The sequence below is a fragment of the Lottia gigantea genome (assembly GCF_000327385.1).
Source record: "Lottia gigantea unplaced genomic scaffold LOTGIsca_35, whole genome shotgun sequence".
Classification (NCBI taxonomy): Eukaryota; Metazoa; Mollusca; class Gastropoda; family Lottiidae; genus Lottia; species Lottia gigantea.
The window spans coordinates 2,323,111-2,347,634 of NW_008709190.1; the positions used below are offsets into that span (position 1 = coordinate 2,323,111).

Below are 24,524 nucleotides of genomic sequence, written 5' to 3' on the forward strand. Positions count from 1 at the left end.
CAGAAATTTTTGACGAATCGAAAGTACTTTGAAACCTACAATTTTATCGACAGACTGTTTCGTGTATTTTTAAAGTAACAAAAGAAAGAAAAGTTCAATAATTTCTTTACAATTTTCCCTCAAACTTTGAAGTTTTTATATGTTATTTCTAATTAGTTATGATGGAAATAAATTATTGATGGTTCAATTTCTTTTATTGTCTGCTAAATTTAAAATTTTTGTATTTATCACTTTTTACTAAATTATATTATTTTTATATTTTTCAGGATCGGAGATCCGACCTGGTCTGCAGTCAAAGTGGTTTGGGACAGTTGGTCAGTTCTACATCAGGGTCATTTTCAACGGCACCCCGTCTCTCCCATACACCTAACACAGACTTCCAACCGCCTTATTTCCCCCCACCCTACATACCCTCCCAACAACCGGTAGAATTTCATCCCTCAGTTAATGCTGATCCTTATGCTCATTTAAACAGTTTTCAACAACCTCAACATCACTATAATCAACTTCATAGTACTGATAGAAATGTTTTACGCCATCGAGATGACCTTCACAACATGCATCATGGATTCCCAGGAATGTATGATTCCAGAAGAACAGATTATGGTGGCGTACGTAGACCGGAAGTGTTCATGCATGGTGGCCATCCTGGATTAACACTAGAACAGGATCCATCCCTATTAGGTTTACATCATGGCAATCCACTTTCTTCTATTGACGACGGAAGTCAGGTAAGTTATTTTTAGATTACAAAAAAACAAGGAACAGAACTATATCAAAAAGCAAATTCCAGTAATAACATAAAAGATTACTTAGGTTATCACTTCGAATGGCAAAAATAAACTCAAATTTCGTTGCCTTTTTTAAATTGAAAAGTATCCAAACAATACCATACCAGTTAGGTTGCCATTTTTGAATAAATAAGTAACCAAACAATGGCAGTTAGATTGCAAGAAAAATAAACTCAGATACTACTTTGTTTTTCACCAAATAGAAAAAAAAATGATCTCAAATAGTACTGTTTTTTTTTTTATATTCAAATAGCAAAAATCCTATTTTGCAAATTCAATGGTTGTCTGTACTGTAACTGAAGTACAACAAAAACATTGAATAAGGAAGAATAAATTTGTGTGTTATATTTTAAGGCAATATTTTAAAATAATGAACATTAAATTTTCCATCAAAGTACAAAGCTTTTGTTGAAATAAGATTGAAAGTGAACATCGGTGTCAGGTGTAGGCTGATCTTCAATATTCATTCAAAAGGTTTGACGACTAATTCTAAGGTGATAGTTTGTTATTTAGCGACCATTAGACAAATTTTAAAGGGGCCTTATCAGGCAAATCAAAACACCCTTATACATGTCGATAATTTGTTGTGAATTGGTTAAAAAGATTCATCTTTCTCATTAAGATATCACAAGTAAAGCACACTTCATTGAAATCTATATCTAAAATCTAGGAATTTAAACAATAAAACTAAGTAGAAATCTTCTCAATTCATCACCTCGGTGGAGTGTTTTTCTTTGAATTCGGCCCACAACTACCGGTATACAGTGTACTGAAATATTTATTAAGTTACTATAAAATAATATGCACCAAATAACACTCAATGAGATTCACACAATAGTTTTTTACCTAGACAGACATTTTAAATAAATAATTATCTGATCATATTGATAGTTGATCAAAGCCTAGGTTGTCGTGACGCAAAAAAACAGGGAAATCATTTTTCTAATCATTTCGATGTAACATGCAAACTTCAGAAATTTTACCAGACCAAAAATTTTAATTTAGATTCTAATTAGTTAATTAAATAAATTTGACAAAAAATTAATTTAATTTGCATTGTGAATTTATAATACAATACAAAACGGTATTGAGACACCTTAGAAGAAAAAAAAGATGTGCCGTGAAAATATTTCAAAAAGAAAAAAAATGTACCTTTGCTAAATTGATCAAAAACGACAAGTAATGAAATTATTTATTTGAGCATGTGAAACAATTAAAACTGTGTTGAAATAATGAGAGTTTAATTGCATGAAAAGTAGATTGTAAATTGTATAAGTATCAAGGGACTTGTAAACAGACTGTAAACTAATATGAAATGTAAACCACTGTCTTGTTTAACTTTATCTATAATGACCACAGTGCAGTCCCCAGTCAACGATAAAACTCGCTTTTAAATCTTTGGTTTTCAACTCGCAACTCATTTGTACGTTTGATGTGAACAAATCTCGCCACCAGAATTGATCGAGTCTTAATATTGACGTTTTTCAAGATACTTGAAGAGAACAGACAAAGGCATTTGTTTGCAGAATATTAGAGCGAACTGCTTCCCAATTTGTCCTTATTTTCAACTCCAAAGGAATTCTATATGATTATTTCCTTCGCGTTAGATTTAGCCAATATTTCCAATGTTAATGACTTCGTTGACTGGGTAATTTTCCGTCTAGAGGTTTCTACAATCTATGATATTATTTCTAGATTTAAACAAAGACTAGAATACGAGTTGATTGGGGTAGAACCTACTACATAATTCACCATAGTACATTTACTGGTTTCTACAGTTCAGAAATTATATGTACTACATAATTCATCCCAGTATATTTACTATTTTCTACCTACAAGTCAACAGAAGGTCATGAGAACGACTTAAGTCTAAATATAATTTCCTTTCTTGTCATGATGTATTATCAAATGACTTTTCATTGCGTCACATTGTTTAAGGATATTTTCTTCTCGACTGGATCTAAAATTTAGAAAATTTCATTTGGCAAATATTTAATTTGAAATTTAAAATCATCACAAAAGTCAATGCAAGCAAAATATTTTAAAACCTTTTCGGAATATGGAAAGCGATTTTCACTGGAAGGAACATTTTGCTTGAGTGACATAACCAAACAACACTTAAAAGAAAAAGGTGGTAGAGTAGCAGACTGTAGTGGCACTAATATTGTTTTGATAAGAAGATGAGATGACCACTAAAATCATTAGGGACCATCATTTAACTCTACCCTCCACGACGTTCTTAACCTTTTACTAGTCAATTTGCCGTCACTTTTACTAAATTAATTTAGCTTCCCATTTCTCTGGTCGCCATTATTCAAATAAGATGACAGAATGATATCCTTTGATGACACCATTATCTTATTTATAACACGTGACTGAGATATCAAGTTTATTTTTCTTCGAGTCTGTAATAACACCCCATTTTAATTTTGACGTCACCGTCACGCAATGCCTTGTTAACGTCACCGTCGAATCAAAAGTGGTGCCATCTCTTACAACAAACACTGGGTATAAATATATACAAATATTACTCTGTTTGCACGCGTCATAGCTTTCATTACTTACTTTAATCTTTCAACTTACATCATATATTGGCACTATGACGTCATATTAGCCTGGCACTAGTAGAATACTACTTTTATCTAACTGACAGGTTAAAAGATTTCGTCAATTTTCTTATCTGCTTTTAACGTCTGTCAAAATTGTTTGAAATTTCGCCGATATGACGCCATTATAACCGATCCAGCACAAAATGAGCCTCCCTTGTGAAGAGTCATTAAGGCCAAGTTACGGAGATGACTATATCAAATTGCCATTTTTATATTTTTATTGACAATGAATTATTAAAGAATTGTTCACTCCGGAACGAAGAAAAACTAACTGACTTATATTCTAGTATAAAGATGTTGTAAAGGGTATCAAGTAAACCTTGCCTCTGGGGACAGTTGAAATCGATTTAATATAAGACAGTTAGACTGAAACCTTCTGTAGCAATAGACTGATCTTTTTTCTTTACTTTAAACAACATATTGTCTGGCCAGGATTTAAATTACTTTTTCTTCTTCATTCAACACACAAACTCAATCAGGGCAAAATACTAACAATTAAGTCTCGGCGTTTGACAGGACTTGGGATTTTCTTCATTAACGTGTCCAGGGTAAGAACCTAATGGTGGTTTAATTGTCAACAGAGGTTACTATTAACTGACGCAAGTTGGCCAACTTCCTGCTAAATAAGCACCTTTCAGATGAATAGAATGACATCTGACTCAAGCTTTCGACCTAGTTGGACGTCTTTATTTAGTGCATAAGGATTCTCAGGGCCTCCCAATTGACGGAACTAAATACAGAACAATAACCATTTCTTCTCAAATATAACCACGTGCATTTCTGGAAGATATAAAGCGCCGAAATTTCAGTAATCTGTAATTTTCTCTTGACCCGAAACCTCTATCGGGTTTGTTTCAAGGTAAGGGTCTCAATGTAGTGAAACTACTCCCTGTTGTGAAAAACTTTGTGTATTTGTTTGTATTTTTATCAAATGTGTGCTACTCTAATGATTCTCGCCATGGGAAGTCAATTGTCAACACACTATATAACACAGGCAGGTATTTAATTGACGCTACAACCCATTGAACATTGATCTAGAGGCGAGAGTGGAAATCTCTACCGTGAAAATTCGCACCATGATGTACGGGGAAGAAATAGTGGGTGAATGAGGTTACGGGCTGAGAAGAACCTCATACGGCGTCAAGTATAAACGTTAGGTATTCCTGCAGTGACGTATTGTCATTAAATGCCTTTGATCTTGTTGCGAATTGAGTAATTAGTAAAAGAGAGGGTAGTTTTTAGAGACGGTGTGATAAAATTTTTATGAGAGAAGAATAGCAACGTCTTAGCGTCTTAGATTACATGATATTTGGGAGAGTAAGGCGGGTTAGGCCCACCTATTGTTGTATTGAAACATTAGTCTAGAAATAGGTGATATAAGTCTCAGCTTAGAGAGGAGTTGTCAAACTAATTGAAGGGAATTAAGTCAGCCCAAACAAGATCTTTAGCGGCTTGAACAAGCAGGTAGTTGGCTAATTTGCTAGAATAATGTTAACGTAATAGTGTATGGTATTGCTTGTATAATTAAATAAGAGTTGGTTACATGTTAATGGTCTACCAAGACTATGATATAATTATCAGCGGTCTGCTTGTAGTTCCATAGTAAATTAATTTAATAGAATATCACACTGTGTGAACGCTATGATACATCTTTAACGGGATTATTTCCTGTAGTTTTTGTATACGTTAATTTTGAACTACAATAATTCTTATGTATCCCTTTTGGCAAAGGTTTGCTTTTAACAGTTCCACAGTAACAAAACATAAATTTCAATAGCTTTTTTTATTTGCAAGATGTTAAAGGAACCATTTTGTAATCGAATGTTCATTAATAAAAGTTAATGATATTAATCGGACGAACGGCTTATGATACCCATCCTAATATTCACATAGAGTTGTAATGAAGGATAAAGCTTATAATTCGTATTAACGTATTACGTTATGTAACGACAAATACTATTAGGAATTACTTGAAAATTTCAAACAGAATAATAAATTTAAAACACTTTATAGTAAGTACATAGCAAAACATTGATCTCTTAAGTTGTAATGCTCTTATATTCAATAAGGATTTGGGAGATTTTTACTTTTGAATTAAGAACTGTTATTCAGACTGCATCTAGCAATAAAAATTATTATCATTATTTTGCGTTATTAATAAACTAAAGTAGTCGAAATGAAATATAATAATTATTTATGTATGAAATAAGTATCAATAAGGATAAATATAGCCAATATAAAAGAAATAAAATGCTCACTTAATGCAACACTATTGAAGAGAATAATAATAATATAAATGGATAATGGCTGGAAATTTAACAAAGATATTATTATGGCGTGTAAATTGAGCATATGTCTGTCAATCAGAAAGGACGAGACAGAAAATCGATGAATCGCACTTCATTCATTTATCATGAGTAAAAATCATGAAATGTTATCTTTGATGCTAGGAAATTAAGCACCAACGGTTTATTATGTCTGTTTACAATATCATTTCCAATCTAAATCAGTGATTAAATATTATATTTGATATATTTACATTTAGTATGTGATATTTATATTTGATATATTTACATTTAGTATCAGATATTTATATTTGATATATTTATATTTAGTATCAGATATTTATATTGAATATATTTATATTTAGTGCACATCTTTCCAAATTTACATTTAATATGGGGCATTTAGTTTTATCTTTTTTGTATATCAAATATAAATATTCATAATTGAATCCAAATACAAATAGTCAAATGTAATAATTCATATTTTGGTTATTATTTCGTAGGAAGTGATTTCTGCATACGGAAGCCATTAAGATTCACAAAACCGAGACATAATGAGAAAATCATAACAATAGGACAACGAGAATGAATTTTTGATAAATTTATAAATCATCATGGCGGCAAAAAAGTCCAATTAGAACGTGTATAACTTCATTAGACGTTTGATACGGTTTGCTTGACAGGATATGAACTTGTCTTTTTCTTTCCAAATTCACTTACACATATTTTGAGCTGCACTGTTTGTTTCCGCCATCTCAGAGTGAAATTTGTTAATCTATTTGTCGTGTAAAATGAGCGAGTAATGTAAAGCTGTTAGTGAGTGCGACGTTGAAAATAGGAAAGGGAGAAAGGTTATTCTAGCACACATCCTGCCAGTTCAGTCGCTGTTATCATTTAATGAAAGGACTTTGTAGCAACCACCATCGCTCTTTCGTTCCTATGTTTACTTATATTACGGTTTCATTGTATAGCGTAGTTTTGAAAGTAAGCAACAATTCCATGAGAAGCATGGCCTAGCTAAAACGATGAATATTTTCACGATTAAATTAATAAAGGTAGAGTAACAAAGAAAGTAATATTATGGTTGAAAATCACTGTTTTCTTATAGTCTATTTTTACAACCACCCTTTCAATTGAAAAATGATGAAAATTAAAGTGAATAAAAGTTGAATTAAGGTGCCTAACTTTAAGAAATGATGTTATATAAAATGTGAAGTAGATAAACGAGAGAGATAAGTAAATAAGCGATATAGAAGATGAATGGCAATGAACGTAGCGTCTATTCAGACTTTTCCCCTCGACAAATTTGTTTCACCTTTCTTGCCTCGTTGAACATTAGACTAGGGCGACCTTATAACAGGCTACGATAAAGATAGAGAATTTGTTTTGTACCAAGCTTTTCATAACCGTGTCAATATAATTTAAAATAATATATAAGATAAGGTAAGGGATAATATTTATTTATCATGTAAATAAGAAAGTATTTTCATTCATAAATTCATGCTGAGTTTTATTAAAGACGTTTTTTTACTTTCCAAATTGAAAGATAACATTTTCGCCTTACAAATATCTCTACTTTTCTATATAATTTTATATGCCCTGAATAGCTGTTGTTGCTGATTATTTGTTCTTGTCTATGTTTTTGAAATGTTTTATCCTGAATGGATTTCCAGAACAGTAAATTGTTAACCACCGTATAGGTTATTGAATTCATTCTAACAAAAGACATTAAAATTAATTATTAACATATTCAGATCTTCACATAGTGGCTTGGAAAATCATCAGTCATGGAAACTGTTTCAGGAAGATTGGGTTGGAACGCGAAAAAAAAATCCAGAATATTCAGTAGGATTCGAAATTTTTCACAAAAAAATATCACATCATTTCAAAATATTCAGGTATTATTTCGAACCGAAATATTCAGATTCTAAATGTTTTCAGAGAATTACACCTATATAAAAAGATAAGTAAGAAAAACACCTGTATAATATACCTATATCTGATTTATTAACTACAACATACATGGCAGTCGCATTCTTTCATCTTTTCTTTGTCCTGTCACTAAACGAGATAATATCAGTCTTTGATCTTCAGCGGTTTTTTCACCAATTCAACTCGCGTTATTCACTGAAAATAATTTCTCTTCATCTTGTTCTGTTTAATAGTTATACCAGGTTAGAACATTATTATCTCATTCATATAATCGATGTTGATTCATCCTATTTATCAATTTTTATCAATAATAGAATTGTTAAAGATAATACAAAATAGGACAAAATTGTGAATTTGTATCCTTTATATTCAAAAATAACGACTGCTCTAATCCAAGACCGAGCCTACACATTTAAATATAATTGGCACACATACATAACGTTTTATAATGCAATTTTTCTTTGTAATTGGTTGCAAGGTGATTTGTAATTCGTATTCGCCCTTGAAATACGTAAACAATTTTTATTTTAAAATGTTTACGTAAATGACTGGAATGGATTGCCTCCCCTTGTAAATTAAAATATTAAATATAGTGTATAGGAATATAAAATAAGATGAACATCTAGAAAAGTGAAATATCCAGGTTATATGTATGAATCACCTGTAGTCAGGGCACTAAGCGGAAGGATAAACATTCTTCTTGTTTACATTATTGATTTGATAGAAATTACTAAAGCCTTTGATACAGTGTAGCACGATGGTCTCCTTCACTCTATTTTAATACTCCGCTTTTTATTATAGAGTATTCAATCAATATTTATGACGTAGAATCACTATTCATATCTATATTTACTTAGCAATTGTCTTAACATCTAATAAAGTTACTTTAAAATATCTGTCTGGGAAATTTATACCAGCATTATTTAGCATTTAAAAAGTTTTTGTGTATAGTAAAGTACAAAAGCGGTTTTTTCTCAAAACATATCTTAATAATTTTTGAATTTTATTTCAGGTTAATATAGAAGATACATCACATTATATAACTGGTAATGAACAAAATTCAGTCATCAGAAAAGGTATGTTCAATTAATTTCAGAAGTGAAAAATGGCTTCCTATGATTCTTCTTCTAAAAGCTAAAAAAAAAAAAAAAAGAAAAAAATTTCCGAGCATTTGAAAAGGAATCCATTTTTCATTCTTTTTTCTTACTGCATGTTTTCTCTTTACTTTTTGTCGCATGCCTGCATTTTATGCATTGTGTTTAAGCTTTTTGAAGTTTCATTTAGTATTGATTGATATTTAAAAAAATATATCGTTTGGGATGATCTTTCAAATTGGTTGGGGTTTACTGAACACCATATATAAAATATCGCCTAAAAGAATTAATATTTGAAATGCACACAACTTTCCTTTGAAATAATTCAAATCCCAAAATCTAAAATATTGGTAATTATGAGACAGGGGCGACTTCTATGCCCTTTATTGTTTATACAATATATCAACGAACTCTTTTAGAAAATGTATCTATTATTCTAAGAAAGTTAGAGCTGTTATGATAGAGCACTAAATGCGTATTCATTGATCACGCACGGTAGTTATTTAATCTAAAAACTAAGTTGACTTTCAACTATCTGTGTTATTGTAAATCGGGTTTAGACTTGGCACTCCACGCTTAACCATTAAAGTTCTCACCAATAGTCACATTTCGTACCAGCTTCCAAATTTCAGGTCCAAACATTGCTTATTGAATTATGTTTACATGTATTACTTGTAACAATAACTATTAGCTGCCGATGTCCCAATCTCTGTTTATCCTACAAATTAAGAAAGTTTGCTGCAAATATTGACTTGTCTACTTGAATAAGAGGGGAGGTTATAAATTCTCTAGTACAAGAACCCTTTCATATTTTTAGAAAGACATCTTGCTTGCTTGTCGTGATCAAAGACTAAGGACAGAAAAGTTAATTGTGCATACATTTTTCTCGATAAAATATTAGATAGCATATTGAACACATGCTTCGATGGTGTATCTGAGTCAGACGTGTTCAGCTAAACAATAATTAAGCAAGGTCTTTCAATTACCACTCTTTATTTTCAAACACCTTTGTAAATAAAGTGAAAGTTGTGATCAAAATCGAAAAATGAAAGTAAAAATGTAATCAGTCAAAGTAAAGTAATTAATCATAAGAAGACATGAAGTGGGATATTAAGGAGGGAGTTGGTGATAGGAAGTACAAATCATCCATCAAAATATCAGTCAAACATATTGGTGTTTATGTCGTATTATTTGTCCTAGCAGTTGAAGCGAATCGTTGGTTGGTATTTGATAGATAAATAACTAAATCCATGATGAGTTATTGATGAACAGCGTAATAAAGAAAACCAGCATGTTGTTCAAGCTTCTTATCATGTTTTCAATGTTGTGGACAAGCATCCTTCACTCTCCATCCTATTTATACCAACTTGTTATTTGACAATCTACTTTAAGCCGTGACAAGATGGACGCATTGTTTTCCTTTTTGTTCGCTCTATCATTAAATCAGTTTCGTGAGATACTCGCGTTGCTTTTTTACTTCATTATACACCCGATATTGGCCTTCTCTTGGTAAGGTCATGACGGTTTTGGCGCTAGACAAATCCAATTTTTACATCATATTCACATGTTGGAGAGTCCATGGAAAGAATCGATTAGAAGCAAAGAATATTCAGATCAAAAGACTCCCGTAGTGTCAAGAGTAATTTTCTTCTCGCTTAGTCCATATGATGTGATAAAAGCGTGTAAAATATGGCGGGTAAAATTAGACGACTAATGACGAAGAAGAAAAAAAAATCTCCAGTGATTTCATTTAACATTCTTTATTTCTATAAAATACTTTGCCACTTTGAATTTATAAATCGGTTTTCTAGGATATCAAGCTGGGTTTCAACTTTACTCTAAATTTCATCTCAACTCCAACCTAATTTCAGATATATTGAAAATTAAAAAGGGAATTCAGGTATTCTATAGCTAATAAGAGTAAGAGTAAATTTAACTACATGTAGTTTGAAGAGCAATATGAAATTATGCCTGCAGCGTCTTTGTTGTAAGGTCAACAATTTATCTGTTGACAAGGTCGCTTGTTGGTCTTAACAACAAATCTTAAACAATACAAGACACCTATTAAAGGCTAAATGAAACTTCAAGATAGCTCATTGTAGAAATTAGTGAAGATTATTTGTCATTTACTCGAGTCCTAATTTAGAACATTTGATATGTATTTAATTAGTATGTTGCAATATAATTACCTTGCAATTTTTCCCCCTTTCTTATCCACCTGCCTTTTCAACATTTGTCATTTTTGCATTATCGTTTGATTTTTTTTTTACTAATAATTTGAATAATTTGTCCTTATTCTTTTCCTTTATTGCACCTTTGAATTGAAATTACACGCTTTATTAACACCTACTAATCTATTGCATTTGATTTGAATATTGAACAATGTTCTTAATTCCAATACAACAAAAATAAAACCAGTCTACTATTTTAAAACTTAATGCGATATTTTCTTTGAAAATTTTAAGTCAACAGATGTTAATCTGTTTTAGAAATTTCTTATCAAAGAAAAAAAAATGTCTTGAGGCAAAATACTTGTGTTTAGTTGTGAATAGACATTTATAATTTGAAAGAATTATAGAATTTTATTAAGTAGAAAACATAATTTTTAGAATTGTGATATAATAGAAAATAGCTTTATTTATACCACCCTTACCTTATCCCTGCATTATCCTGCTTAATGTATATATATCGTATCGTGAATATTTTTTATTTTACATAATTGGGTGTTTATTTTGGTTTTTATATTTTATTTAATTATTTTTTAAATTCGAATGATAATTTGGTGGTTTTTTCGTGCGTCATTTGGTATTTTTTTTCTACCTATTTTTTGGTTTCTTTTTAAATTTTCGAAATTCAAAATTTTGCGCCGTGTTGATAGAAAGACTGGATTTTTATTTTGTTGTAGCTGGGATAAGACCAAAAAATGAACACAATAAAGATTTGGTTATATCTGGCGTTACAGCTCCAACCGATGTCTTCTGCTCTGTTCCTGGTCGATTATCCCTACTCAGCTCAACCTCCAAATATAAAGTCACAGTTGCTGAAGTACAAAGACGATTGTCTCCCCCTGAGTGTCTCAATGCCTCACTACTTGGTGGCGTGTTAAGAAGGTATGTAGTAATATTACTTGTATTATTTATGTATGTATTTGTGGAATCTAATGATAGATTGTAATTAACCAACACGTCTAATGATGATCAATCTTTATCAGTTCATTTCTCCCATCAAACAGAATAACATATCATATATTCATACAAAATATATAAATATAATTACTTTTTTCTTATATTTATATACACTTATAAAACACGTTTTGAAATTTTATATTTAAAAAAACATTCTGAACGATTTCAGAATACTAGTTCTTTTGTTGTAACAAGTCCATCTTATCTTTTCAAGCAATACAAAATATTTTGATACATAATTGACAGCATCTAAAAATATTCATTTAAATTCAATATTAATTTTTTGTTTGAGATAATAAGCAAAATATCCATCGATATAGAAACTATAGTTTTTTCAACATGATGCCCATAAAAAGCGAATAATTAACCTTTAAATATCTAACTGACAGATTTCAAATAGAGAATAGATCGTATCAAAATCTTTTTTCACAAAAACATTTTCTTCCCATATTATTCAGCTGACCTCCCATGCTAGACGTCCATTTTCCTTCTTCATTTCACGCTCAGTTGGACAATATAATGAGACTGATGATAGCTGTTCATCCATTCAATATCTTGGCTAAACGTCCACTGAATCCTTGTAATCAATCCAAGCCTATATAACATGGTGTCTATAGACTCCTGGGGTGCTCTTCAACTAAGCACTTGTCTCTATGCGTCTCTCAACAATTTTTACCTTTGTGGCTTTAGTCTCGCTATTTCCTTCTGATCTCTTTCACGGTAGAATAACAAGTAGCACACGCTTTTCATACAAAACTTCTCAGAAGTGTTTTTTCATAAAGACCAAATTCATCAACTGTAATTTTCAACTTTACATGAAAATAATATGTTCTTTTTACTACCATTTTGGCTGGTGAGTGAACGCCCTTGTAAATGTATTCAAAGCAGAATGTAGAGTGGTTTATTATAAAATACCGTTTACTTTTCTGTATAAGGGTCATTTCACAGATTTTGATTGTATTGAAGGGGAGTGGTGGGGAGTGCATTCATAAAACTCTCAAAACCCATATAAATTCTCTATTAAAACTCACAAATGTGATATTTATGAACTAGCGACGAAGCCCATAAATCTGTATGCAAATGTAGCGGATAATTTATTGTCGACAGCTCTGTGCACTGACACCAGAATTTAATATGAGTTACACGTGGATAAAACAACATAAAGTTACCATAGAAATAGCTGATTTATTATTTATTTGTTTACTAGTATCGCCATTTATGTGTTAAAACACATCATCGAGACGAAATTATGATAAAGATATTAAGTTAAATATATTTCCAAGATTATAAGTTAAATATTTCCAAGATTATAAGTTAAGTATATTTCAAAGATTATAAGTTAAATATATTTCCAAGAATATAAGTTAAATTAAATATATTTTCAAGAATATAAGTTAAATATATTTCCAAGAATATATGCCAAATATATTTCCAAGAATATAAGTTAAATATATTTCCAAGATTATAAGTTAAATATATTTCCAAGATTATAAGTTAAATATAAAATCTCTAAGAACTATTTCAGTAGATATGAAAACAAAACGTAACAATTAAAAGAAATACAATAAAATACACTTGTCTTAAAATAGTCACAAGAGAACAACTATCTCAGTGTTAAGTTTTTAAGAAAATAAATAAGAACTGTTACATGTATTTGAAAGTCTTAGCAAAATACTTATTGATTACATTGACTAACTTTATAGAGTGAAGTATTTAGTGTGTAAACACTAGAGTTTTCTTATTGCTCGCCATATTACCACTACCGTGTTTATTGACGTAATAAGTATCGACCGCCATTTGTTTTTGATAATTTTCTATATATTCTCTGTCTATATTATATTACAATCACTTTTATAATAAATACAGAAATATATATATTCAATAATCAATACATCGTATATGATGAAATTCTAATGATTAAAAACTTAACGTATAAAAGCATTTTATTTTTTACAAATTTATAAAAATTGAGTTTCATTCATACGTACATCTATATTTGAAATATAAAATTATTACGTAATTATCTATATGTGATAATGTGATATACCATAAATGATAATGACTAACGATAATGTTATAATTGCTATTTACAATATTAGATAAATACTAATTAAAAGTAATTATTTAAGAACATAACTCAATGTGATAATCAATTTATTTTTCTCCACCTCATTTAACCACGTTTTATTTCAAGTTAGCATGTCTACATGTATTTCAACTTTCACGTATAGAGTAGTTAAGAAAAAAAAAACGATAGCCAATATTACCATGACTACGAGGTTGTTTAAAAGAGCAGAGATCGTTGAAAGACATAAAAAGCCCTATTTCTATCACCTTGTAAGTGGAAAGTACTGATAATTCATTCGTCAATTCATAAACGAGGGTTAGGATCAAAGAAAAACCGAACCCACTAGAAACTAGTTCAAGTATACTTCATAATTTGCTAATTTTGTCAAGAGATGATTCAATTTGTACATATCGTAATGCATCTTTGATAACATAAATTGCCCTTGTAATTCACATTTTTTTCCCTCTCAAGATGAAAAGGAATGACGTTTTACGTCCTACTTTGAATTAAAAATGAAAATATATAGCGTTATTGTGGCAAAGAAGATATTATGAAAATTATGTGGCCATACATGAAGTATCCCTTCTTATTTTCGATTCCACGTTGAATATATATATAATGCATAAATAAATCGCATCTTAACAAAAAGTTATAGAACTACAGATAATTATTTCAAAGTGAATATGGCATGTTTTCAAAGAAATGTGAAAAACTCGTTCAATTCAGTTTGTTATTTAATCGTTCTTTCCATATTAAAAAACGGTTGGAGCTCTAAATGAAGTTAGTTGCAATGAGGGAAGTAAACACTCACTAACTGTGAAGGAAAACATGGTAACATAATTGTATGACCAACTTGTGCTCTTAACGATCTTGTCCATTGTTAACATGGGATTCTCAAGACACCAACTCCACAACACTCCCTATTTCAAACAGCTTCCCTTACTTTGTTGTTTCTCGTGCTCTATGATGTGATCCCAATTAGACATTGAATCAAACATGATGAAGTGTATTTTTTCTCGTGTTGAATATTTTCTTGTATTGTTTAAACGACATGTCTACAAAGCTAGAGGTTAATACTCTTTATGGGGTGCAAATCGCCTTTACACTTCAAGAGTGGTTTGCAAACAACCCGACTACCGAATGTCTATTATTCTGTTTGATACATGACTGAGCACCCCATTTGTAGCTTTTTCTTTCAACTGCGCGAATAAGTTTTTCATAGAAAACCAGCCGGCAAATGTCTTGTTGAAATCCGAGCTTCAAGTATGTTTGGTTTGTAAAGTTAAGAGAGAAAATTATGAACAATTACAAATTTCATTAAAATCTGATTATACTTGAACCAAAGTGTAATTAATTTTTGAATATTTTCATTTTCGATCTTTGTTATTTTTTCTGTGGAACTCCAGAAAGTCTTAATCAGATTACACAATTAAAAGAACGGTAAAGAAAAAGTGGTTAAAGTTAGAGAGCTAGTGACAGATTGTAGCATACCGACTTTCCCTATCCCACCCCTATTATACCACATATGTTGAGTACTGGTGAAACCAATATGAGATGGCAGTAATCATAGCAAATTAGCCATTCTCAGCGTATTAAAGCCTTAAGGTGATCTGATGACTACCATCTTAAGAGTTTATAAGGCTGACTGATTGATCAATTTCCTAAATAACACTTCCTTCAACCACTGACAAATCGAAAGTGTGAATCGAGACAGCTGGAGATCAAAACTCGACTAGGAATTATGCAGATTTTAACCAAGTCTTGCTGGGCTTTAATTCAACTAATGACTCTTGGGGAAAATCCTTAGCGTAAATCTCAGATTCTAACCCGAAATTAACGAAATTAGGGAGGAACAAATTCGTGTCGATAATGACAAGTTCGTATTTGGTATTCATTCATTTTCTTCAGTTTAGTTCAAATTATAACGAGACAACGTTCAGAGACATCTTTACCAGCTGTTAGCTGAACTGTCATTTTTCACATCATTTTTAAGTATTTCAATATACAAAAATAACGTACACCTGTATGCCACAATGACACATTTGTACCTCGAATACATAAGTCATATAATATCAATCTTTTCTAGCTATGAATAATTTATATAAAGATGGTATCATTTTGATAAATATATGCACTTGAGTATCATAGACACGCTTTATATTACAATGTACATGTATTTATACTACACATATATGCCTTCAATATATTTTACACAACATGTGAAGTTATGTTATGAATTTACAATTCATACACAATGTATTTATACAACACATATGCCTCCAATATATTTAACACAACACATGAAGTAACGTTATGAATTTTAAGGGGAAAGTACCAGCCTTTGAAAACTTTCTCTCAGCGTTAAACAAAATATTGGTTTTCGGTAATATTTGAAGTCATTTTTTGCTATTTATTAATTTGAATAGAAGGAATAACCTTTGCTATGGTTATAATTTTTGTTTTCTAAAAAAAAAAAATCAGATTTTTCATCATAAGATTTATTTTCAATTCTTTTTATTTCGACATTGATGTCAGTATTTCAAAAATATAAAGTAATGCAAAAATGTCTCATTCTAAAAATATATAACACATCTTTCTTGAAAATTTTCTATTGTGTGTTTTTAATATTATTCTTAGAAATAATGTAGATTATTATAATGAAGTGTTTAGATGTGTTTGGTTGAAAGATAAGCTCAAAATAAATATAACATATTTCAGAAAAACAAGATGGTGGCTTGTTGACACTAAGATTTAAAAACGTTTTGTCTTGAGCTAATCTTACTCTTGTCATTCTGGATTTTATTTTTCATAAATATTAGAAAATATAATCCACTCCTTTTGACCATAGTCAATATGTATTGTTCCAAGCCATTCGCTCAGACGGACGACAATATTGACAAAAATATTTACCGCAATATTGACAATTATTTTAATGTTTTTTTTTATTAATCCAGATTCAGTAATATGTTTATTCTTTTGTTTATTCGCCATATTTTATTTGTTTCATTTTCTTTCTCTTGCAGAGCAAAATCTAAAAATGGTGGTCGATCTCTACGAGAAAAACTGGAGAAAATTGGGTTGAATTTACCTGCAGGGAGACGAAAGGCTGCTAATGTTACATTATTGTCTTCGTTAGTAGAAGGTCAGTTTCACCGCGTTTTAATTTGCTACTTAAAACTAACAATTTTTTTAAACATTAAGTTTTATCGCGAAGTGGTAATTTTAAGCCAATAATTCCCTTTCTAAACCAAAGTTGTTAGATCACTGTTGATAAGATAGCTGTTATTATTCTTTTTGATTTGTTATTATGTTAGCCTGAGGGTCTGTCGACTCGACAAATATTTTAACCATCAGTTATATCAATGAACATACCAAAGAGATTTACTATATTTTTAATATGAGTGGTTTTTAGTCAGGATTTCTTACTGCTTAGTTAAAATAATTGAAATATTTCCAGTGAAATGGGGCGATAAATCTGCGCTAGATCAATAATCCATCAACTAACAAGTAGCATTACAAATAATAAACATAGAAAATGAGCAAGAATTGAAGAGTAAAAACTGGCATCTGTCTATACTCGATAGTCACGCCCTCTCACTCACTAACTCCGTGTATTCATCCGCTTCATTTATTTTCTCATTAAATGGCGGCGTTTACAAGGTAGTTTGGCGTGCGATATTAGGAAATTATTTCACATGAAATGTCAATGGAGCAGTTTTTCAACCGGAAATAATGTGACCTGCCATATCGGTCGGGCAAAACGTCAAGCAGCCTAGAAAAATCAAGTTCCGGTCGCCATTGTGATTTTAGCTCACTGATTTTTTTGTGAACAATATTTTCATGATAAACAATTTGTTTTTTCAGGTGAATCCATCAGGTTAGCTCGAGATTTTGGTTATATTTGTGAAACTGAGTTTCCATCTCGACAATGTGCTGAATATAATCTTAGACAATACTGTGATCCAAATGATACACATAACCGAAAAAATATGGTGCTAGCTACAAAGTAAGCATTGGTTTTTATTCCTTTGATATGACCCTTTTTTAAAAAGAAATAAATATAATTTTTTTAATTTAAAAGATAAATCAAGTATAAGGAAGTGTCAAAAATTTAAATTTCGTTTTTGTCCATCATAAATTTATTTTAACTATTTATTTTCTAGGACGATGTTGAAAGAAATGATAGATTTATTAAATCAGGACAGATCACCACTGGGAAATACTCGCCCTACACCAATCTTAGAACCCAATATACAGAGACATCTTACACATTTCAGTCTTCTTACTCACGGTTTTGGTGCCCCAGCAGTGTTGGCAGCCCTAACAGCAGTTCAAAACTACATGAACGAAATGTTGAAATTATTGGACAAAAATTACCCCGCTAATCAAAACTCTCAAGTGAATTCTGGCAATAATCCATTAGACAATAAACCACCAAAAGATAAGGACGAGAATCGACGAGAGTGATAGAAAATTAAATTATATTATTAAAAACAGTTATTAAATTTGAGTATTTTCAAATATGGCTGCCAAATGGTTGAGGTTTCGCGGAAGGAAAAGTGGTTGTGAAAAAAAGTTGTTAATAAGTGCAGCGTAGTGATTTCATGTCTAGCAATAATTTGACTAGACAGAAAGACAGTGGTATATAAAAGTGGTATACTAGTAGAAAGTGGTACAGACTATATTTTGAATTAAGAAGTGCTTTCTGAACGTCTTACATGCCAAACATTCCATATGCTTTATATGGTAAACGACGTATACATACTTAAAACATTTCATGTATTATATTTATTATGTTTCTTGCCGTGTGCAATGTTACCTCTATCAACTTTGACGTTGTTATGGTGCAATGAGACTTTAAATGTTGATTAGTTCAAATTTGAAAATTCGAAATGCGTGTTCATCGGCCATCTTGAAATATCCAGTCGATTCAAGCCTGTCATTAGAAACCTCAATATAAATTGATAAGATGCCATAATATAATAATTTGAAGTCCAGAGAAGGTTATGGCTGTATGCCTTCAGAGTTCAGTCTGTCTCAAAATGAAATGTGCTCTTGGTATTAATATTATATAAAATTGAGATATGAAATCGTTTATTATTTAAAAAGATATTGTAAATTATTGTATAATTGTAGACGGGTAGTTAGACAAATTGTAGAAAAATCTTACTGTGCATTCCTTTCAATGACAAAAACCCTATAAATTTTCATGTCATTTTCTCGTGAATAATTATTCCCATATTTGTCTCTGTTTTGGCGGCCATTTTGTTTTCTGGTTGTACTTGTGTGACAAATTGAGGCTGTTTATTTTGTACATGTATATGCCATGTGAGATTTTAAAAAAACGTGATTAATTTATTCTAGTCGACGAAAAGGCATTTTTATGTGAATGAAAACTTGTATATTGTATATAGGATAATTTAAGAGTATAGTTGTTCGTGAACATGTTTTGTATTATTTCATTTCATAACTTAAGTTATTTTTTAGTATTCCCTAAATCTGCATTATTAATGTAACTTAAAACAAAGTATGCAGATTTGGAGATGACGAAAGAATTTTGAATGAATGAAACATTACTGAAAATGTGTTCACTTTATAAATTATCCTCATAATTCAAGAATTTATTTACATTGTATATTATGTTTGTATATTTTATTCGTTCTTTAATGGACATAATTATTTGTCAATACAAAAAAATGAAGAAAATATAGAAGGGAAACCGAATACAATTATATTGTTTTGTTTTTACGTACGCCTTGTTTGGCGGCTCGGCATTGGAAACAAAATGCAGTTGAAGTCAAATTTCTATTTGCTCCTGCTTAAGCTAATACAGACCAGCAAGTCAGGAGCATAAGCTTCCTTTTTTTTACTTCCAAGTGTAGACGTATTTTTAACTTAACTTGTAGTGCACAGGAAGTCGTGTTATTATACTATCCGAAGAACTAATTTTTTTCCCATGTCTGTCAGATCTACCAGCATCAATGACTTTAAGAAACGGGGTTGATAATCTAAATGAACTATCTCGACTTAATCGAGGATCATGTCCCAGACCAGTTGTAGGTTAGCGATTGCTAAACCACAAGGAGAGTCAATTGCTGTCTTTGTCTATAGAGTACACACTATTTGGTCAAATTGTTAATTGCTGGATGTCTTTCAGCCAAGAGAATAACGATGGACCTTCTGGTACCCTATCCAATCGAAATCAACTTCGGACAAATACAAATATATATTGCAGTTTCTAATTATCCAAGCATAAAAAGACAAAGATTTCAAAAACATCGTTGTAAAGTGTGTAACATTGCCGATCTGTAACAAAATTGAATGTTGATGCATTCCAGGTACACGTACTTTACGTAATGGTGTTCTGCATTATTAAAACGAGGAATGTCGAAAACGTGGATTCTAGAAACCAGTCAGTTGAATCACTTTAGCTCCGCATAGATTTCAGAATACACTACTGAATCAACTTGGCAAATGTTGCGGACTGTCTGTCAAGAATTACGTCCCTTTTTGTTAGCAAAAGCAGACTTACTAGTCTATTCAATGCTCTTTCCATTGCAATTCATGTTTGTGTTGAATATATTAATTCAAAAAGGCTATATTAATTAAAACCATAGCAAAATGTCTCTACACTAATAGGACAATGGCAGCTTATGAGCCCTGTAAGTTTTAGTCCAAGAACGTCATTTGATTCACCACTACAATAATTATTGTAACAAATCTACAATCTAATAACAAAACAGAAAACAGCATGTTGAATGTTGAATTTAGTTTTGGGTGATCAGTGGTTCCAGACATACAAAAGTTCTGCCCTGTTGTTCTACATCTTCTTGATGTCCTGGACCACTAGTGAAGGTTTGATAAAGTTGAAAACATTTTTGGGTCTCCCTTAATAAATATTAAAGCACCAGTAAAAGTCTTACAAAATGAAATCCGGTGATAGGCAGAGTAGACTAAAAGACATGCCAACTAAGGTAAATAGCCACATATTGCAAATAGCAGGAGCAAATATGTAATAACGAAAAAAATGGGAGAACTCCATTTCTGGTTAGAAAGTTCGAGTCACTTAAACTACAGAACTAAACAGTCTGCTAATTTTCCAAAACTTATAGAGACATTCCACTTTTTTGTAGGTCGAATTTTTTTTTGCTCCAATTTGTAAAAACTATAGTGTACACCAAGAAAGTTACCCTTTAACGAATTTGAAAGTTTTAACTAAATATGCAGCCGTTATAACCAGAATTTTGGAAGCTATTAGATAACTAGTGTACGGATTTGAGTAAAATAAAAGTAATATGTCTCAACTAATAGGTTTCAACTAATAATATCGAGCCCTTATAAAGCCAAAAACCAAAACTAGGTCAAACTGCTTAATTAACAATTAGTAATCTTTTTAAATTAACCCGTTTAAAATAAATTCAGTTTGATCAGGAAGATACATGGATATAAATAGCATACTTTAAATATATTTTCAGGTATAATTTACAAGGTTCTGAAAATGAAAACTTTTACAAAATAACGGAATACACCTTTAAAAACGAATCATAGGAAGATTCAGATGACTTATACTTCATTGAACATCTACGATATCTTAATATAAGAAAGCAGTAATGTTCGCGATTTTGGTTTACTATTAGGTTGAAATGTCAAGCCACTTACAAAATTGCAAAACTTCTTCCCTGATGACATCTCGCCTTAACTACGGCAACTCAGACAAAAGATGTTTCTCAAACGCTGCACCATTACTGCAGAACCATCATCCAAAAAATTTTAAAACTTGAAAACACAGATATTTCAAACAACATTTTATATAGTGTGTCTTAGTGAAACGAACCGGTTTTTTGTACTGGAACAAGTATCCTTTTTCATTTTTTAATGAAAAAGCATCCATTCTAAACCCTTCCCCGAAATCTAAATTAATATCCACGAATATTTTAAGTGTTTACGGTTGATTTTCTATTCCGTTCTTCTTAGTACAATGAAGGAATATCAAAAGGAATTATCTATGTTCATGGTATACTTTATACAATAGTGATACTGATTTCAACAGACTTAACATCATGAACAACGTTTGTTGAATTGGAATACGAGTTACATGGTTGGAAGTAAAATATCCAGAAACCTTATCTCTGTAGTCGTCAGACAAGAAGATTCTAGATCAAAATGTTTGTAATAATTTTAATTTATGTTCAAGAGACGTATGAAAACAGAATAAAGATGGTTTTTTTGCTCTGTTATTGTATCAAAAGTGTTCAATTAAAGAGGCTAAGATAGTAACAATGAATTTAGAGAGGTTACAAGTGGATTACGTCAAACATTTAAATAAAGTAATATAGGTCTTGAATGGATAGCCTGTAGTTATTTTTATTACAGAATAACGGACATGGTCTCGGCGCCATCTTTACAACGTTTAAAATTGCACATTTAAGATCTTTACATTTTGTGGATATTTCATTGGTTATGGATCATTGTTCCTGAACAGAATTCTTTGACATTCAAAACACGGTCTAATCCGCTTCATTTCTCACATTGTTCGAAAATTTGTCACCCGAATAATGACCATTGCAATTCTTCATTGTGGTCAGTAGTGTCCACTTGGGTTCTCTTTAAGTGACCAGACAAATGTAGCCGTTACGAGTAAAAAGACAATCAAGTGGTCAGTACTATTAAAATATCGAACCGTCTGTTTGTCGCCCACTGGTGAATTGGTCATCCTTTCTCTTTGTCGGTTAAAAAAATATCAAACTGATTTACATCGGTAATAAAACAATTCTTTTTCAATTGAATTTCGTAGTATTACGAGAAATTGTTGAGGGTTGTAAAAACATACCATAACTCACTGTCGTTTACTTTGTAATTGAGGTAACTACGTACTATATAATTTTAACTTAGTGTTGTACAATGATGTAATGCTATTGTATATTAAATAGATAGGTAGGGACTGTAGGTATATCTTACTATCTAGATACAAATCACTTATTTCAAGTATCTACTACCGCACTCTTTCATTTAAGGACCAATATTTGTTTTATGTTGAGCCATAAATACAGAGACATCCAATTCAAAATCTATGGGAATCTATTTTTTCTAATATTCTTACATTTGAATTGAAAAGATCTTAAATAATAAAAATCCTTAAAAGAATATATCAATTCTACCAGAGAACCATTAGGTGTAAAACGATCGTTCATGCAACATGGCGTCAACCGCTTACTTAGATATAAGAACTGCATGTAAGTGTAGCGTTATTTTTGTACCAGACCATCTTGTATTTTGGGCATCTCACAACGGATCAGAAACGTCAGATTCTTGACGTCCCGTCAGAATTTATGCCGTTTTGATGCAGATCCTTGTGATATTTTGGCCCGACTGGTAAGCATGGACTCACATCCAACTGCCTAGTCGGTTCCTTCTGTTGCAAATGTGGTGTCTACTGAAACGATTGTATGATTTTATTTAATGAAATGCTAATCAATATGATTTGTTTATGATAAGCAAATCCAAATTTTAAATTAATTAGCCTTGCCAATAAAATTTTTCTAATTGAATAAAACCCTGGCACATCGCAAGTATTTCTGCATGTTTGGTTAAGAAGGACTGTCCAAATTATGTGTTGTTTGTCTTGCAATTTATACCTGACTTAGGCAATCAACAACACACTGGCGAAAAAACATCAAATTTTAAAACATTATCTCTTATGGAAATATCCTCACAAATAACCTTTCCTTGATATCACAGTGACTAGTGTTACATGCTGCTTTTTGATAGAAAACAAGGATTTTAAAAAGTTATTTTTACAACTCCTGGTCGTTATTCCAAATTACCTTTTGAATTCATGAATGCTTATTTTATCCCTTTTCTCGTTGCTGAAAGCATAGTCATTTCCGCTGGAAATGATACACCACTAAAGTCATCGGTAAAAGTAAAAAATTCAATATAACGTCCCAACAAGAATTTTATCTCAAAAAATCTAAAAACACAATATCTTAATTGCCTTCAGGTAGATGATAATCTTTTTAATCCCTTTAAACTTTCATCAATAATGAGGGCCATCACAGATGATATTATTCATCTTTATCTTCATACTTGATTGGTTATTCATATCTATAACCGCTGATGGGAAAACTAGAAAAATACACTAGAAGTATTTTGTAAATAAGCTACTTCAGTTAATTGAGACAATGAATATACATTTTCAATTTAGGCCGAATAAATAACTGCAGTTATTGGTTATTCCTGATGCATCTGATTCACCCCAACGACGCCATTTGTTTGGAATTTAAAAAATCAAAGAAAAACCTTTCCTGATAAATGCACCACGCAAAACGAAATGCTCTTTCAAATGGACTTAAAATTGAACACATCGAGTTAATTACGTAAGGCATACAATGTACAGTAAATTATTATACTGGAACAGTGATTGCTCGACCAAAACTATGCAATTCATTAACACGCTGATCTGTTTCCTCGAATCTTTTATACGGTCCTTATCGCGTACATAAACGAAAAGGTTATTATTATACGTTAACGTCGTTAGTGTATTTTATTTTATGTAAAGGG

The 24,524-nt window shown here is 31.1% G+C and overlaps 1 protein-coding gene across 1 annotated transcript; it reads left to right on the top strand.

Annotated features, from left to right (window-relative positions):
• Window positions 1–248: 248 nt before the first annotated feature.
• On the top strand, window positions 249–18,431 carry LOTGIDRAFT_121066 (hypothetical protein; the record flags this gene model as incomplete). Its single annotated transcript, XM_009058751.1, has 6 exons — window positions 249–731; window positions 9,970–10,007; window positions 11,627–11,821; window positions 16,988–17,106; window positions 17,829–17,970; window positions 18,128–18,431. Coding segments are annotated over 6 exons (1,281 nt in total), but the record flags the coding sequence as incomplete, so codon positions are not given.
• Between the last annotated feature and the right edge of the window lie 6,093 nt (window positions 18,432–24,524).